A 19,100-nucleotide genomic window follows, 5' to 3' on the forward strand; every position below is an offset into this window, starting at 1 on the left:
GCCAATTCCCCTACCAGCACTATGCACCAGCAAATTCACATCTCTGCCGCTTGCGTATGTGAATTTCACTTTCACCAAACAACAAAACTTTTAATTCTCGCGAATAGGCCTCTTCATTGGGAAGAAACACTACCTTTCCCTGATGGCAACACAAATTAGACGATCTACAAGTCTTCGACTTAAAGTTTTAAGCCAAACAATATCTACATACTTCTGTCATTACATCGTGACAACGCAACATATAACTGCCCGTGAGTGAATATCGTTTCTTTTTTTCTCTACACGAACTGTGTCTGACAATAGCATTCACACAAATGAGAAATGATTGAACCGTGTGCGTGGTTGTAAATGTTTTAGATGTGGGCAGGACTTTTCTAAATCTCTTTGCATAAAGTCTTGTCTCGCGGGGCTTGAGGTTTCCTCTCACAGGATTTCACTTTCACCAAACAACAAATCTTTTAATTCTAGCGAATACGCCTCTTCATTCGGAACAAACACTACTTTTCCCTGATGGCAACATGAATTAGACGATCTACAAGTCTCCGACTTAAAGTTTAAATCCGAACAATATATTCAATCACTTTTTGCTGTTCCGTTATGTCACAGAGTAATAATTTCCATTTGTTTGCGCTAATGTGAACTTTACTGTAATTTTTTTGAGACTTGCTCTGCATGTGTATTGCGCCAACGTTTTTAAACCTCTTTACGACGTTCTACTTTGTCATCTACTCTTTTTGTCTTTTATTTCCGGCCCCGGCGCGGTTAAATCTCTTGGCACAAAGTCCTGTCTCACGGAACGTGAAAGTGTCCATTTGAGGAAGTCTTGTCTCTCTTCACAAGATTTTTTTATTATAATAGAGAGATCTACATGAAATATAACACATGCTTTGAGGATGGGGAACAAGAATCAAAACAAGAATCAAAACTTCTGCTTTTCAGTGAATTGTTTTATTGTTCATTTTTCTTACTGTGTAATCATCTTTGCCATTTTGTAGCTAAGTAACATTTCTATTACTGTATATCACTTTGATTTTTAGAGGTGTACAATAATAAAATAGATTTGGAATTAAAATCCCTTTGATGATCATAAGAAATACTAGGAGGAAAATGTTAATGCTAATGTCCGGTGGAGACTGTGATACATCATACTTGGAGAAGTCTTTGGGGCAAAGGTCACCATGAAAGGTGCTATATAATGTGAGTAAAAGGTGCTTCTCTTCACTGGTAAATAATCATGAAAACAAATGGGGGCTACACGACTTTACTGATTGTGCAATTCAATTTTCCGCCACTTGTAAATGGTGCTGTTCTCAGTGCTGTTCTTTACAATGGCTTTTGACCTTCAGTATTTCTAAAGTTATTCACAAAGGTTTAATCAGGTCTGAAAAAAATATCAAAGATTTTCTTGAAGAAGTTTTAAAAAGCCAAAAGGAACAGTGGACATTACAGAATATAACAAAAACATCTAACTGTGTTTCCCTTCTGAAGCAGTTTAAATATATAGAAATTTACATTCTAAATATGCTGCTGGTGTCTGTAAAAATTAGCAAGTTTTAACTAGAAAAGGTGTTATAAAGCAAAGATACACTGACTACAGAAAAACAACCTATAGTGCAAAACAACCCCTTTAAACAACAAATAGGGGATTTATTCATATTTATGGAAAAATGCAAATATAGTAGGAATAGCTGGAATAAAAACTGGGAATATGTTCTCACTGGGTGGTCCCTGCTTTCCTTTTCAGCTTAAAAAATAAAAGATCCTGGGACAAGTTTGCATGTGTTTTGATGTGTGTTGATGTGCTAATTTTTGGAAACTCAGTAATGGCATTTCCAAGTTGACATTTACAATTGTCCCAACAAATTGTCTGTCCTCAGTTGTGAACCTTTGCTGGACTCCCAGATTAGGTGCACCATCACAAGACATAGCCACATTAATTACTGGCTATGTACGTAAAATATAAGAAAGAACACTTTATGTAAAGTGTCCCCCAAAACACTTACTCATGGAACTTCATAATTTGTCTAGCTCAAAGCGTCTTTACAGTACTCACGATGGAAGGTGCTATATAAAGACTACACTTCACTCATAAATGCTCCCTGTTGTAGCTGAGCTTTTCACATTTATTGCATGTATGTACTGCAGAGGCGTCTTTTGTGTGGCTACTGCAAACAAAACAAATCATTTTCTATTTCGGAGTAACATATATCCACTTTTTATTTTTTGCAGTTAAAGGGACATTAATATCAGTAATAAAAAAGCAAAAAATAATTCTATCTTTGAATAGTAAGGCAAGTGTGTACAACTGAACATACTGAGCTTTTGTCATTACAGAAACAAGTGTACTTACACCTGAAATCTGGAATCATGTATTGCAAAGTGTTGTTTTCAGGACCATTAGGCTTAACGCTCCTCCTGATCATTAGCTGGAAACTTTAAAGTGAGCCTCCATACATTCATCCATCTGTCCATTTTCAACCCACTCGTGACTCATTAATGTTCACAAATGTAAAACAAAAGTTGCAGATCTGGCCTGCTTAATACTCATTCATCTTGGAGTCTGTCGATCCGTAGCCGTTTGGGCACGCATGATGCTCCGTTTGCCTCTTGTGTCATGGATTTTGCAGATCACATCCTCAGTAGTCTGGCATCCTTTAGGCTTCAACCAACCAGTCTAGTTTGCATTTATCTTTCCAAGGTTACAGACTTAAGGTACTATGGTTCCTTTGAGAAATAAATAAGCCAGCTGGAAAATAACAGACAATGTGATCTCTTGAGTCACAATTTGAGAGTCAAGCTTTTGACATTCTTTGGTGTAATTAGCAATACAAAAAAAGCTGTTTCTTTGTTTGTTTGTTTTTTTATCCTTGTTTCATATGAATGCATTCACCTTTTGATTTTGCTTATCCTTTCACAAAGCATTGACAGGTACTGAGTCAGTTTTACCATGGCGACTATGAGAGTCCCACCAGTGAGAACGCAGGATGGCCAAAAGAGAGAGTGAAAGATGACATGAGGGCCATAGAGTCGAGTTAATATGACGCTCTCTTGTTTCTCTGAAGGGTCATAAAAGCAAGAGAAATTGGGGTGATTCTTGAAGTAATCTGATATATTGTCAATGATGCCCTGGGCCACAGTGGAATTCTTCTTGCACTTTGGAACATAAAAGCACTAGAGGGAAACAAAAAGTGGATGAGATTTATTACCACAAGTTTAAAGGATAATGTATTCTCTGAACAAGCACAACAGGCTTTCTGCCTCCTCAGACCATCATACAATTCCAAAAGTGTCTCTTCAGATTCCCTGATATACTGTAAAATCTGATAATCGTTTGGTATCTTTTGGCAAGTCAACTTTTTTCAAAACAATGAGTCGAATGATAAGTATAAAAAAGAAATCAGTTTAATTGAACGTTTTTGAAAATAGACATATAAATTCCATCTTCCTGACTGTTAAAAGGTACATTTTTTTAATAATAAATATACTGCTCAAAAAAATTAAAGTAACACTTTTTAATCAGAGTATAGCATCAAGTCAATGAAACTTCTGTGATGTTGATTTGGTCAGTTAAGTAGCAGAGGGGGTTGTTAATCAGTTTCAGGTGCTTTGGTGTTAATGAAATTAACAACAGGTCACTACAGGGGCAACAATGAGATGACCCCCAAAACAGGAATGGTTTAACAGGTGGAGGCCACTGACATTTTCCCCTCCTCATCTTTTCTGAGTGTTTTTTCACTAGTTTTGCATTTGGCTACAGTCAGTGTCACTACTCGTAGCATGAGGTGATACTTGGACCCTACAGAGGTTGCACAGGTAGTCCAACTCCTCCAGGAAAGTACATAAATACGTGTCATTGCCAGAAGGTTTGCTGTGTCTCCCAGCACAGTCTCAAGGGCATGGAGGAGATTCCAGACAGGCAGTTTCTCTAGGAGAGCTGGACAGGGCCGCAGAAGGTCCTTAACCCATCTGCAGGAACGTTATCTGCTCCTTTGGGAAAGGAGGAACAGGATGAGCACTGCCAGAGCCCTACAAAATGACCTCAAGCAGGCCACTGGTGTGAATGTCTCTGACCAAACAACCAGAAAGACTTCATGAGGGTGACCCAAGGGCCCCATGTCCTCTAATGGGCCCTGAGCTCACTGCCCAGCACCGTGGAACTTGATTGGCATTTGCCATTGAATACCAGAATTGGCAGGTCCACCACTGGCACCCTGTGCTTTTCACAGATGAGAGCAGGTTCACCCTGAGTGCATGTTACAGACGTAAGAGGGTCTGGAGAAGCCGTGGAGAATGTTATACTGGCTGTAACATTGCTCAACCGGTTTGGTGGTGAGTCGGTGGTGGTCTGGGGAGGCATATCCATGGAGGGACGCACAGACCTCTACAGGCTAGACAACGGCACCTTGACTGCCATTAAGTATCGGGATGAAATCCTTGGACCCATTGTTAGACCCTATGCTGGTGCAGTGGGTCCTGGGTTCCTCCTAGTGCACGACAATGACCGGTCTCATGTGGCGAGAGTATGCAGGCAGTTCCTGGAGGATGAAGGAATTGATACCATTGACTGGCCCCTATGCTTGCCTGATCTAAATCCAATAGAACACCTCTGGGACATTATGTTTCAGTCCATCCCGACGCCGCCAGGTTGCACCTCAGACTGTCCAGGAGCTTAGTGACCCTGACATTGTTCAGGGGGCCATACAAACTACTGAGTATGATTTGGAGTTGCTGTAATGAAATTTTGGCAAAATTAACTAGCCTGCCACACCTTTTTTTCACTTTGATTTTCAGGATGTCTTTGAATTCAGCCCACTGTAGGTTGAGAATTTTCATTTCCATCAAAAGATATGGCATCCTTTCATTCCTAACACATTACCCAGTCCATATCATTATTGATATCTGGCATGATTGTTTCCCATTGAGATTTGATGTGTTTTGAAAGTGTTCCTTTAATTTTTTTGAGCAGTTTATTTAACATTCTGAAAAGATATCTAAAGTTCCAACGACTAATTCATCTGTCAGTCCATCATGCACTTTAAGAACACAGTGCATCAAAGTGTCTAGCAAAGCACTACTTGTAAGAACACCTCGAAACAAAAAGTGGCCAAAGCTTGGTATGCATTTTCTTGGTTTTATGTTCAGATCTCTCATTCCTACTTGCAAGGAGTTTTAATAGGTAGGCCGTTCAGCACTCAGTATCATCTTAGCTGGTGTCTGCTCCAGTTGTTATTTACTGTCATTACAATTAAGGGAGCAAAACCCACAGGAGAAAGGTGAATTAATAGTCAATGACCAAAGGCGGTTAAAAACTTAATGTGAATGTTCTGTGTTTATTGTTAATGTTTTCTGAAAGGTCATAAAAGTAGGAGAAATTTGGGTGAAGTAATCTGGTATTTTGTCAATGATGCCATGTGCTACAGTGGAATTCATCCTGCACTTTGGAGCATAAAAGAACTAGAAGGAAACAAAAAGTGGATGGGATTTATTAACACAAGTTTAAAGGATAATATATTGTCTGCACAAGCACATCAGGCATTGTGCATCCTCAGGTCACCATACAATATTAAGCTTTATAACACTCTGGTGAGGCCTCATCTGGATTACTGTGCTCAGTTTTGCTGTCCAGGCTACAAAAAGGACATTGCAGCACTAGAAAAAGTCATTAGAAGAGCAACTAGGCTGATTCCAGTGCTACAGGGCATGGATTATGAAGAAACATCAAAAGAGCTGAGCCTTTTCAGTTTAAGCAAAAGAACATTAACAGGAGACATGATTAAAGTGTTTAAAATATGAAGGAGACTGTTAAGAACACAGGAACACAGTTGGAAACTTGTTAAGGGTGAATTTCACAAAAACATTAGGAGGTTTTTCTTTACACAGAGAACCACAGACACTTGAAATAAGCTACCAAGTAGTGTGGTAGACAGTAAGACTCAAAATTAGGCTTGATGTTTTTTTAGAAGTAAGTGTTTAGGACTGGCGAGCTTTGTTGGGCTGAATGGTATGTTCTCATCTAAATTGCTCTACTGCTCTAACGTTTTAATCTTACACTACTGTGCTTCTCTGACAGTGAAATAAGAGAAGAAAAAGACTGGTTAATCAAACAATGAAATCATTTCAGTAACTCACTGATTGTAAGCCTGCAGCCACATGAGCCAACAAGGACTGAACCAGAGAAGCACTGTAAGACAGCATTACAAGTAAGAACACCCTTCTGATGTTTGTAGTTAATGGTTGGGGTGGTTCCCCAGCTACAGATAAACCAAAAACAATTTCTTCCTTCCGTCTTCACCGGTCTGCCCTGCCTCCTATCTGTGAATCCCAAAGAAATGGGGCCACCAGATTATGTAGCTGTAAATTTTGCACATATTTGAAGCAATCAGATGAAACTTATGAAATTTGGATTGTGGGGGAGAATGGGCATCCTGAACGGAATGATTTCCCTTTACCTGGACAAGATGCCAATGTGAGGACTCAAGTTAACAAATGACAAGGAAATTAATTTATACCTGGCCGGTACATTATATCAGATAGACAGAGAAAAGAGTGGGAGTGGTTCCATCCCCCATGTGCTAGGTCAGTGGTCCTCGTATAAGTACCCAGTCGAGACACCTGCAGGGGTGCTAGGGAGATGGAGTGTGGAAATGCAGCCCTGTCCCTTGGATTCGATAGAGGGTGCTGTTGGGGGAGGACCACCCTACTTTTATGTATGGCCTGGAAGTGCTCATTTGTGGAGACAGAATGGCACCAGAAGCATTCCTGGGTCTGGCTTTAAAAGGAGCCCACTGCCATACATGAACGAGTCAGATTTGGTAGGCAGCGGGCAACACTAATCAGAGGAGAGAAAGAAGAAAAATTGCACTTTATTGTTCATTTATTGTATTATTGTGGCTGGTTGTTGGAGAAAGGTATTTGGAAAAGGTGTCCGGTGTAAACAAATATTCTTTATTTTACCACATCAGCATGTGCTGTATTGCTGTGTCTGAGGTCTGGGGCTCTCTGGCACCGCCTGTGGTTACAAGATGCATACTGGTAACAAGTGTGATGGAAAGCAACTCTTCTGTGCCCACTATATTGGAATGTGAAGGGTGACCAATCAAAGAATGAGAAAGTGGAATAAACAGGATCTGATTAGGAAACAGCTCCATAATAAGCTTGAACCAATTAGAGTGTAATGGGGTAAGCATTTTTAGAATTAATTGTTTTTTTTGGGTTGAAAACAATGGGGTAGTGTGGATGAAAGGCGAAAAAAAAAAATGTCTGCGTTTTTAAAGGAAGACATACTAGTGTGGGCGAGGTCTGATACTTTAGTGAAGACAACAATCTAAAAAGAATGGAGGGTTTAAGAGGAAGGTTTCAGGTAAGTATCATTTTTTTTTACTTTTACCTCATTTTAATGAATCAATTTCAAAAAGAATTAAGATATGGGGCATGACTGCATTTAGATAAAACTCTAACCAGAAAGCTACCCAAGTTAAAGGATAAGTTTGGTATTTTTCAAGTCAAACTTACTTCTTCACAATCATGATCGTGGGTGAAGTTCTAACATTTCCCACAGGTGAACCCCCTTAGTTGTCCGTTGCCTTGCCGCAGCCTATGGCTTTTGTCTTTCTAATTAAATTTTTTATCAACTGTTACTTTCCTTCATGACTTGTATCAAATGATGCTCTGCACAAAAGAGTGCAGAGTGATATAGCAGCAGAGCTGCCAATACGCCTTGAAATCATCTCATTTAAGTATGTATCCGCTGTCAAACCATTGTGAATGCATGCGATTAAAAATGTGTGCTAGCACTGGCAGCACATGTGTATTGAACTCAATCGTCTTCACGGTCATTCCAGCTGGACCTTCCAGACGCTTTTGTGGTGCCTTTCATTTAGAAGCTCCATCATTTTCACAGCAGATGGCTCAATCAAATGACAAGAAGACTGAAACAGAGGCATATAAGCACAGCATCAAGCTGACTGAAATACTACATTAGATGTAAGAATAACTGAGACTACGATTGTGAGTCACCAACACCCAGCACCACTCTGAGCTGCGGGCTGCCAGCAGACATACTTGGAATGATCGTGAAGATGATCGAGTGTCACCCTTAGTCTCAAGTCATTCTCACAGCATTAAGCTTTGAGTGTGTTCATATGCTGTGTTTCATCAACTTGTCATTTGGATTTCTTGCACATCTTCTCATAATATCTTCCAGCTTCCTGCCCCCTGACACTAGGGTGGAAGTACTTTGAAAAGTACTTTGAGAAAAAAAGTCTCATAAAAAACAAAAACAAAAAAATTGTCCTGTCCAAAAACAAAAAAAAATTCCTCTCATCAAATTTTTCTTTCTCCCATCAAAATAGTTTTTCCTCTTATTAAAAAAATTCTTTCACCAAAAAAAAATATCTTGTCATCAAATTTTTTTTTGTTCACATCAACAAATTTTTTTTCTCCTCTCATGAATATCCCTTAAGGGGCTCCATAGATTAATGAGTACATACATAAAACCTTGATGCATATTTTTAGAAAGTCACTGCGCACTTGGGAAATTCCAAAGGACCGGAAAATGGCAAATATTATTCTGTTATATTAAAAGGGTGCCAGATCCTGGCAACTATAGGCCAGTAAGCTTAACAGGAGTTTTTCTGAACAGTCAGCATTGATATGTTTTACCAAAATGAAGCAACAAAACAATATGACCAAAGTGGAACTTATGCTATTACTTATCTGGACTTTCAGAAAGCATTTGATGAAGTGCCACATCAGAGGTTGGGCACCAACTAAACGAAGTGGAAGTTCAGGGTGATGTTTGTAGATGGGTGCAAAATTGGCTTGGTCACAGGAAGCAGAGGTTGATGGTATGAGGAACCTCATCATAATTGGGTAATTTTAAGGGTAGGGTCCCAAAGATCTCCTCCTATTTTTGGATAGAAATATAAATAATTAGCTGGTTAAGGTTGCATATGATACCATTGGATTGGTAGATAATCTGGAATCCATTAAATCATTACAGAGGGACTTGGAGAGCATACAGGCTTGGGCAGATTTGTGGCAGACGAGAATTAATGCAATTAAAAGTAAGAAATAAAAATGTTAGGTTAGAGACACAATGGGAGGTCTCAAAATCGAAAGAACGCCTTATGCAAAGGATTTGGGAGTCATAGTGGACTCAACATTGTCAACTGCCAGACGCTGCTCAGAGGCCATTAAGAAGGCTAACAGAATGTAAGAGCTATAGAGCACGATGTGTGGAGTTCAAGTCCAAGGAGGTTGCTCATGCTTTATAATGCTCTGGTGAGGCCTCATCTGGAGTACCGTGTGCAGTTTTGGTGTCCAGGCGACAACAAGGACATAGCAGCGCTAGAAAATGCCCAGAGAAGAGTGACTAGGCTGATTCCAGGGCTACAGGGGATGTATTATGAAGAAAGATTCATACTTCTGAGCCTTTTCAGTTAAAGGAGATTAAGAGATGACATGATTGAAGTGTTTACAATTATGAAGAATCATAACAGTAAATAAAGTTCATAAAGAACATGGGGACAAAGTTGGAAACTTGTTAAGGGTAAATTTCACAGAAGTATTATAAGTTTTTCTTCACACAGAGAACCATAGACACTTGAAATAAACTCCGGTTAATGTGGTAGACAGTAAGACGTTAGGGACTTTCAAAACTCAGCTTGATTTTTTAGAAGAATTAAGTGGATAGGACTGGTGCGCTTTCTTGAGATGAATCGTCTGCTCTTGTCAAGATTGTTCCAATGTTCTAATGTGTAATGTTAAATTGTGCTAGATAGTGTTGAAATGTGAATTTCTGACTTAATGCCTTTTATATTAGTACCGCGTTTGCCAAAAAAAAGAGTCATGAAGCATAACAAACTGCAGTATGTCTTCTACATTCTGGTTTCTGTAGTAAATAAAATGTTATTGTTATAATCAGCTTCTTTATTTAGTTTTATGAGTATTCCTTGGGCTTTTATTAAAAGTTCTAAGTGTAGGAATTATGACAACATTAGTTTTAGATTCATTTGCAAAATGTAAAAAAAAATGTTTGCATTCTCCTATGATGCCATTTTGATTTCTTTTGGGTGCTGCCATTTTATGGAATTTTTGTTGACCATTCCCATACCATTGTTAGGCAACGTCAAAAGGAAATGTGCGAGTCCGGACATTGCTGGGAAGCATAAAGGTCAGCATTGTACACTTTCTAGTTGTCTGAAATTGCAGATTTAATTTCAAAAAACAATCAGTGTGGTTTTGCTTTACTGGTTAACAATTACCTGTTTTTTTTCTGATAAAGAATTTTAGTTTAGTGTTTGGGGTTAGATGTAACAGTTTATTGATTTTTGTGATGTTCAGCTTCACCTGGCTTTTTGAATATGTTTCATCTACCAATCTTTTATTAAAAAAAATATCAATCTTTACCTTTGGGAGGGAAAACGGTTATCTGGAAATATACAGTGGATTCAGAAAGTATCCAGACCCATTCCTTTTTTCACATTTTGTTATGTTGCAGCTTTGCGCTAAAATTATATAAAATTCATTTTTCTCCAAATCAAGAAATACTCAGTTCCCCAGAATGACAAAGCAAATGAAGGGTTTTAGAATTTTTTGTAAACTATTTACAAAATAAAAGCATAAAAAACATGAAATATCTCATTGACACAAGTATTCAGACCCTTTAACTCAGTACTTTGTTGAAATACATTTGGCAGCGATTACAGCCTGGAGTCTTCATGGGTTTAATGAAACCATCTTCACACACCTGCATTTGGGAACTTTGTGCAATTCTTCTCACCAGATCTTTTCAAGTTCTGTCATGGTGGATGGAGACAGTTGGTGGAAAGCTATTGTCAGGTCTTTCCAGAGTTGTTTGATTTGATTCAAGTCCAGGCGCTGGCTGGATGACTCAAGGACATTCCCAGAGTTGCCCCTATGCCACCTCTATGTTGTCTTTGCTTTGTGCTTAGGGCAGGGGTGTCCAACTCCAGTCCTGGTGGGCTATAGTGGCTGCAGGTTTTCATTCTAACCCTATTCCTAATCATCAAACAGTTTTCACTGCTTATTAACTCCTTTTCCCTTCATTTTAATAGCCCAGTTTTCAAGGATTCAGTCTTCTGAATTGATACATTTCTTCATTAAATGGCAGCCAAACAGAAACAAGATGTGAAATGAGCCAACGGATGACCAGCCAAATTGAAACATCAAACACCAGCCAATTTCACTCCAACCAGTTTCTTAATGAGAAGCCAGTTCTTGCTGTTAAAGCCGTTATTGAATATCATGACTTGTTGCTGCTCACATTTTGCCACAGCAGACTGTTGATTTTTTGTTTTTTCTAAGACCACCATCAGGATGTTTTGGTTTCCTGAGCAGACCAACATGACCGAGACCTTCACCTTTCTTTATTTTCAAGTGAGCTGGTCATGTGGTGGCTTGTTTTGTGTCTTATTATTGTTTGGCTGCTCATTAAGGAAAAAGAAATAACTAAGGGTTCTGAGTCATGTCAATTAAAACAGTTAATCAGCAGCAAACATGGCTAACTAATTAAGAAGATGGTTAGAATGAAGACCTAAAGCCACTGTGGCTCACCAGGACCAGAGTTGGACACCCCAGGATTAGGGTCATTGTCCTATTGGAAATTGAACATTCTGTCCAATCTGCGGTCCGGAGCGTTCTTGAGCAGGTTTTCTTTAAGGATATCTCTGTACTTGCCACTACTTAGGTTTCCCTCAACCCTGTTTAGTCTCCCACTCCCTGACACTGAAAAACAACCACAACTGCCACCACTATGCTTCACTGCTGGAATGGTATTGCCAAGGTAATGAGCGGTGCCTGGTTTTCAACAGACATTATACCAACCTTGGTTTTATCAGACCAGAGAATCTTATTTTTCACAGTCCTTTAGGTGTCATTTTGCAAACTTTAAGCAGGAATTTATGCTTGTCTGGCTATAAATCTTAGAATGATGGAGTTTTGCACTGATGGTTATCCTTCTGGAAATTTCTCATATCTTCACACAGGTTCTCTGGAGCTTAGCCAGAGTGATCATCGAGTACTTTGTCACCTCTCCCACCATTGCCCTTCTTCCATGATTGCAACAGAGAGTTATCGTTCTTTCTGTCCTCTTCTCTTTATGAATTATGAAGGCCACTGTGCTCTTGGGAACCTTCAATGCTGCAGAAATGTTTTGGTAGCCTCAACACAGTCCTGTCTCTAAGCTCAGCAGGCAATTCATTTGACCTCGCGGCACAGGTGTGTGCCTTTCCTAATTATGTCTAATCAAGTGGACTGACGACAGATGGACTCCAAACCAAAGTGTGGAAACCTCTCAATGATGACCAGTACAATGAAATGCACCTGAGATACATTTCAAGTGTCATAGCAAAGAGTTTGTATACTTGTGTCAATGTATTATTTCAGCTTTTCATTTTTAGTAAATTTGCAAAAATTCCTAAAATCTTATTTTTGGTTTGTTATTCTGGGGCATTAAGTGTTGCTTGATGTGGGAATAATTGAATTTGAATGATTTTAACAAGGCTGCAACATGAAAAATGTGGAGAGGTCTGATTCCTTTCTTGATCCACTATACAGAGATACATATATTCACACACTTTATATTACATACACTTTGTGTTTGATGTACACAGTCCGGACTAGAGCAAGTTCTCACAAGCTATACAAGTGTCTATTAAAGATGTGAGATAATAAGAAGGGATGAAGAATATGGCTTTGCTATTTTTTGGTTCTCTTTTTCAGTGTTTTTATTCCTGCATATTTTTTGCATTTTTTTTGTTCTTGAATTTTGTTCTTCTGTTGGAATTTTTGGAATTTTGTATTTTGATGTTTAGATTTTTCTTAAGTTCTTGTCAGGTTTTTGATTTATTTTGTTTTGTTAACTCATTTACTTTATTAAATTTAACAAAATGTTTTTGGTGTTTTTTTTTACTGACCGTTTCCCGAACCTTTGTTGTGATTATTTGTTTTTTTTTATATAAATACAAATTTTAAACATGTTTTGCTATTTTTCTTTCATTTTGTATTTAGCTATTAATTATTATCACTTTATTTTTATGTTTTTGCATTGCCATTTTTGTAATTTGTTTTATTGTCATGGGTACTGCCATATTATCTGTCCTTGTATTGTTTATGGTCACTATGTATTCTTGCTGCTCATGTGATCGATGGCATATTATGTCATTACTCTCTCCCATTGTAAAATGGTAACATGCTCCTCTCAGCAGTCATGTTTTTGGATACTATGGAAAGTTCATGTGCATTTAGCTACTTAGAATTTCTACTAGTGAATGAGGACTTTGCATGTGTCAATTTACACTGCACTCTGCACACATGTCAACACAACGTCTAACACAATTACCACTATAAATACTTCTGCTACTCCTACCAGAGCTACTGCTTTCATTTTGATTATTACATTGAACTTTTCTATTCTTGGTACTCCTTCATCTTTTTTCGTTTTGTTGTCTTCCCATTTCCTTCAATGATATTCCTTGTGTCTTTTGCTGTGCCTTCATTTCTCTGCCCCCACAGTTCAAGCCAGTCCTTTTGGATGAGCTGTTGTCACCTGCTAACAATACCTTCTTGGCATTCTCTTAGACATATAGATAGATAGATAGATAGATAGATAGATACACTCCTAACAGTAAAAAAATTGATACATACTGTCAAATATGCTATTAAATATACCGTATATACTCACGTATAAGTCAGATCTTGAAACCTGAAAAATTGACCATAAAATCAGACCTGACTTTTACACCCGTTCAAAAATACTTACTTTTTTTAACATCTTCTTGTTTCCTCCAATCTTGTACCAGTTTCTCAGACACATAGAATTTTCTTGCAGCAACACAGTTACCAATTTCTTTCGTCATTTCTTTTCAATGACTTTTAATTTAAAACCAGCTTCGTATTTTCTTCTGATCGAACTTGCCATCGTAGATAAGGGATGCTCTTACGATAAAGGTATATGAGGGTGTTAGATGTAAAAATCACAAAACAGTTGAAACGTCGCTTTGGAATAGTTCAGGCATTACCGTGTTGTCACATAGGCACAATACATAGAAAAAAAAAAGGCAGTGTGCTCTGTGATTACTCTCTCAGGTGGGTGTTAGCATATCATAATGTCTTGGACCAATAGCGTAAGTTTTCTGCATTCAACTTATACGACCGACATTATAAAATACCGGAAATTATATGGTAAAATCAAGCCCCGACTTATACATGGGAGAACTTAAATGTGATTATATATGGTATACAACATAATAACGCTCATAACACTAAAAAACAATATATAGTATGGTATGTAGTGTATACTATTAAATATACAAAATAAATAATACAGTAATCCCTCGCTACTTTGCGGTTCACTTTTCAAGGATTCACGACTTTGCGGGTTTTTAAATATAGTAGTAGTATTTCCTAGTCTAAGAACAACAAAACAAGTTTGGTGACTAAGTGCGTTGTAACACGGGCTGTGATTAGTACATGGGAGGGAGACGACAAATCACAACTTCCCGCTTTCTAATCGGGCTCGTGTTTGGTGCTTTGACTGATGCCCAGATCCCACAGCACCTCCCCTTGTCTCTCTGTCGCGGCCATTTCGCTTCAAGCTTTCTCGCCAAGCGGTTTACTTTAAACTGTACTGTGTATGATTTTTTCGTGGTTTCTTTGTGTTGAACTTCACTTCAATTTTCACCCCCTGCAATGGCTCCCAAACGTGCTCCTTATTCCAAGGCTGGTGCTGAGCCTAAACGCCAACGAAGAATGATGATGATCGCTGAGAAGGTGAAACTTCTGGATACGTTGAAGGAAAGGAGAACGTTCGCGGCTGTGGCTGCAGACTGGCTAATGATCTGCAAGAGCGGTCATAGGAATGGGACGACGATATGGTTCGATCGGTCCAATTTTGCAACAAGGTCGACGACGTCATGACCGCCTACAAGCTGCTCTTCGACCGGAAAAAGAAGCAGCGGCAACAACTGCCGATCACAATGTTTTTGCAGCCTTGCAAAAAAGAGCCAGTTCCTACTACTACTACGGATACACCTTCGGAAATTGTGGAAGAGGTGCCCCAGGAAATGGCACCGCCGTCTGAAGAGACGTAAAATACAGTCATCGGCTGTGCAGTAAAAGTCATCATCACCTTCATCATGATCATTTTTACTGCACAGTATATTCATCACCATCATCACATCATATATAGGTACGTGTACTTCGCTATACAGTAACTGTAAACTTATCTACCGATTTCATATTGCTTAACAGTTGTCCCTGTTATTAATAGAGTAAAGGGTGGGTTGTAAACAGTACAGGGATGGTTTAAAAACGTCCAAATAAACGGAAAATTATTAAATAAATATGGTGTCCCTACTTCGCGGAAATTCAGTTATTGCAGCCGGCCTTGGAACCTATCTCCCGCGATAAACGAGGGATTACTGTATATTAAAATCAAAACAACAATGGCCCCCAAACTAGGTGCTAAATAGGCCTGAGTTCATTAGAGTTTGACTCTTTGTGGGAATAATAAGGTTTGAAAAATAAATTAATCAAATAATCTATCAGTGAATCAGCTTTATAAAAAGGGCAATAACTTTTTTTTTTACTATTGAAGTCTGCGTACCAAACAAATGAAAGCATCATCAAACTTGGTAATAGTTTGTAGTAGAGAGTCACAGCCTACAACAAGGTCTAACAACATTCACTATGGGAGAACAAGCATTATTACCCAAAGTCAGACAAGGGCAAATGCTTATTCATTTTCACTTACTGTTGCAGTATATTGCTATTTATCTTGTACATAAAAAGAAAAGGAAAAGACTAAGTGCAGTGCAAGGCGCTTTGCTGCAGTTCCTTTACAACGATTACCAGAGTGTGTGATTTTCTATGCTGCACCCTGAAAGTCCCTTACAGGCTATTAGCAGCTGCAGACTTAATCATGGCCTTCATCACTGTCAGCCCTGTCAGCTGCTGGCATCCTCTGTCATTTTGCTTGAATTAATCAGTATAATGTGTTTCATGTTTGTTCTGTTTACAAAGGCATTGCATTTAATAATGAACCTTCTTAATTTTCAGCTTGGCACAGAAACAGGTGTGAAAAGGATATAAGTATATTGGGGACACACATGTGGATAATAGGACTTCTTTTTGATTTGACATTGGCTATATATTCTGATAGTAATCATTTGCTGCTTCAAAGTGTTTATTTACATAAATCAAACCTCACAATACTGAATCTTTTTTGTAAAAATAGGTTATGCTTGTAGGCAACAATAGCTTGTAGAAGGCATTCTCAGTACAGAAGTGGTTCTGCTATACTGTAATTATATCAATATTTATAGTAATCTTACACAAGCCCACCAGCTGGTCATTTAATGCTTCAGCTCTCTCAAACAAGACAGAGCTAAGTTCAGCATCATTTAAAACAATGCTATGCTGATATACAGTGACGTTAGTCATTTTGTTCAAGAACACTCGGCAGTCCTGCTAAGTGGTTGCTAAATGCTGGTAACTTCATGAAATATCAGCTCTGAAAGTGGTAGTACACTCAAGGAAAGCTGCCACCCTCTGGTGAATGCAAGGAAAATTCTCAATGACATTCTTCCCAACTTAACTATCATTCATTCATTTGTTTATTCGGTTTTCTCTTTTGGCTTAATGACTAAGAAGCTGCACTGAAAACTAAACTGTTGCATGCTCAGGCCAGTCATCAACTGACCACCACAGATGTCACCCAATCTGACAGTTCATCAACCGTATAAAATATTTAAATGCATTATTAAAGATTAGAATATGCACACAGTATACACAATACAGCAAAACAAGTCATAGAACAAATATGAATAATAAGAAGTGCAATTTATAAAATTCTACAGCATTTGCACATTATTATTTACAGTGAATTTCCCATTTTCATTTCTTTTCAAACTTCTTCAATGTCCTATTAAAGCATTTCATATTGTATTAATTTTTCTTCATATACCATTTCATGTTTGCTTACCTCTGTATTTACTTCTGGCATCTCCATGTGTGACAGTCGCATTATTTTCCCAGAAGAGCTCAGATTCACATAGACCCGCAGACAAGGGTACTTGGAGACTTTCAGGCAGTCTGTGCCACAGCTGTATGTACAGTTCCTGTCACCTATGATGCTGAGGTTGAAGAGACTGCACCGTGATTCTCCTTTCCAAACACTTGGTGTGAAAAAAGAAAAAAAAAAAAACAAAAACAGTAGGGAGTAATTATGGATCATAGTAGCAATAGCAGCTCTTATGTTAAAAAGGCAAGCTTTCAAAGTAAAGGGTACTTGTACTTTCTAGCTGCAATGGTTCATCGTTAGCCTTGTGGTCCATGGAGCAAAGAATAATCATGAACCTGAAAACAATCTTTTCTGTCTTCTCAGACTAGGCTCAGTCACAGGCAGAGAGCTTGCCTTGGAAGAGTGGATCTTAGAGCTACTTCAGAAAGTCTCTTCCAGGCCAAAGAAACTCTGTGGGCTTTTTTGCTCCCAAGGCAGTGGTTGGCTTCTCACTCCAAAGAGATCAAATTGCCAGCTTTGAGCTCACAAAAAGAATAAATGAACAGCATTCAAATACCCCAAAGGAGATGACTGACTCCTAGGTTTGAAGGAAGATATAACCTCTAGTGATTGGAATAAGTTTACTTTCAGTTATAAAGTGCCTTCTTATAGGTGACTTATTTTATCTATCCAGCCAGAGTCCAGTTAGCAGTTACAAACCTAAAATTAGTGTCCCTTTACACACCTTTTTGTCTGAAGGAGTCTGTGTAGAGGTATCAACTCAGCTCTGACTTGCACGTTTTAATTAGATGAAGTACAGAGCTGACCAAAGTATTTGGATGGGAAACCAACCAGGAAAAACTTGGGTTGCTGCTGAAAGAGGTGTTGGTGAGGCCAGCAGAGGGCACTTACTCTGTGGTTTGAATGTGGATCCCAATGTGATGGGTACACTGTGCTGTAAAAATGGTGCTGTCCTTCAGATGAGAAGTAAAACTGAGGTCCTGACTCTCTGTGATCATTAAAGATCCCTGTGCATCCTTTGTAAAGAGGAGGATGTATCCCAATGTCCAGACTAAATTGCCATCCATGGCCTAGTCATTCTAGCCTGCTAATCATCCTCTGTCTCTGACTGGCTAACTATCTCTCACCCCATCACACCCTAACAGCAGAGAGCTTACTGGTTCAAAATGGCTGCTGTAGCATCATCCTGGTATATTCTACACATTAGTGGTGATTGAAGTGGCTCCCCACTCATTATGTAAAGCACTTTTAGTAGTGAGAAAAGTGCTATATAAATGTAAAGTATTACTATTATTATTATTATTATTATTATTATTTTTAAGTTGTTTGTTCAAAGCATTTGCTGGATGATAAGTGCATCATAAAACTGTCATTTTTTCTGTTTTTATTTTACTTGAATTTCTGTAAAAAGGAGCTTGTCTAACAACAGAAAGAGAAAGTGTTATTAGAAGCACCAGACAGGAGGCTAAACTAGTAAAAATGAAACTTGTCACAGCACAAATGTGCAGTCTGGTCAAAATTAAATCTCAGAACCTTAAATGGTAAAATGATTATTTTCTGGATATTCTACATGCATAAAAGTGAAACTCTCTAAGTATCTTTACTCAGGCTCTTGAACATGTTGTCACGTTTGCATTTCTGATTAGCACATAAAATGCAGATAGGAGAGAAATAGGCAAAGAAAACTTTATTCTGGTACTGGATGGAGCAATATTTAGGTTTATTCTGCATTGAAGCTTTTATTCAAACATATAGCAAACTTGACCACTTCCTAGTTGTCTGCCTTACTCCAGCATTCACCCTTTTGAAATTAAAAGAACTCGAAGGCATTTCATTTTTCTCAGGAGCATTTATCTGAAGAGAGAAAGGAGCAGTGGGTGGAGCAGAGCAAACAGAGAGCAGAACAGCACGTAAGTCATCTGAATTTAGAGCCTCCAAACATTAAGTTAAGTGCCTTAAGCTTTACTGTCTGCCGCTGATCCTGCATTGGTAAACCTTACTTCTTTGAGAGTATGCTTCTTTCACATTTGAATGCTGCTTGAAAGTGTGTTTACTC

At 38.5% G+C, this 19,100-nt stretch overlaps 2 protein-coding genes across 9 annotated transcripts in view; one reads left to right on the forward strand and one right to left on the reverse strand.

Moving 5' to 3' along the window:
• zmat3 (zinc finger, matrin-type 3) overlaps window positions 1-19,100 on the forward strand; it is a 181,093-nt gene that overhangs the window by 95,023 nt on the left and 66,970 nt on the right. For 2 of the 5 annotated variants that reach the window (XR_005634326.1, XM_039758739.1), the window contains one exon: window positions 18,889-18,954. The exons of 2 other annotated variants lie outside the window; for them this stretch is intronic. Coding sequence is in view for 1 of the 3 variants with exons in the window: in XM_039758739.1 (XP_039614673.1) it covers window positions 18,889-18,954 (66 nt within the window). In the remaining 2 variants the exon portion in view is untranslated. Of the gene's footprint in view, window positions 1-18,888; window positions 18,955-19,100 lie in introns of those variants that run through there. One more of the 5 variants, XR_005634327.1, reaches the window with a different exon arrangement.
• si:ch211-247n2.1 (calcium-activated potassium channel subunit beta-2) overlaps window positions 766-19,100 on the reverse strand; it is a 160,833-nt gene continuing 142,498 nt past the window's right edge. For all 4 annotated transcript variants that reach the window (XM_039758770.1, XM_039758780.1, XM_039758797.1 and 1 more), the window contains exons 4-5: window positions 17,006-17,198; window positions 766-3,171 (exon numbers count right to left, since the gene is read on the reverse strand). In XM_039758770.1, coding sequence (XP_039614704.1) covers window positions 2,887-3,171; window positions 17,006-17,198 — 478 coding nt within the window. In that variant the 3' untranslated portion in view covers window positions 766-2,886. The remainder of the gene's footprint in view (window positions 3,172-17,005; window positions 17,199-19,100) is intronic.

This window comes from Polypterus senegalus, chromosome 1 (assembly GCF_016835505.1).
Source record: "Polypterus senegalus isolate Bchr_013 chromosome 1, ASM1683550v1, whole genome shotgun sequence".
In the NCBI taxonomy this organism is placed as follows: Eukaryota; Metazoa; Chordata; class Cladistia; order Polypteriformes; family Polypteridae; genus Polypterus; species Polypterus senegalus.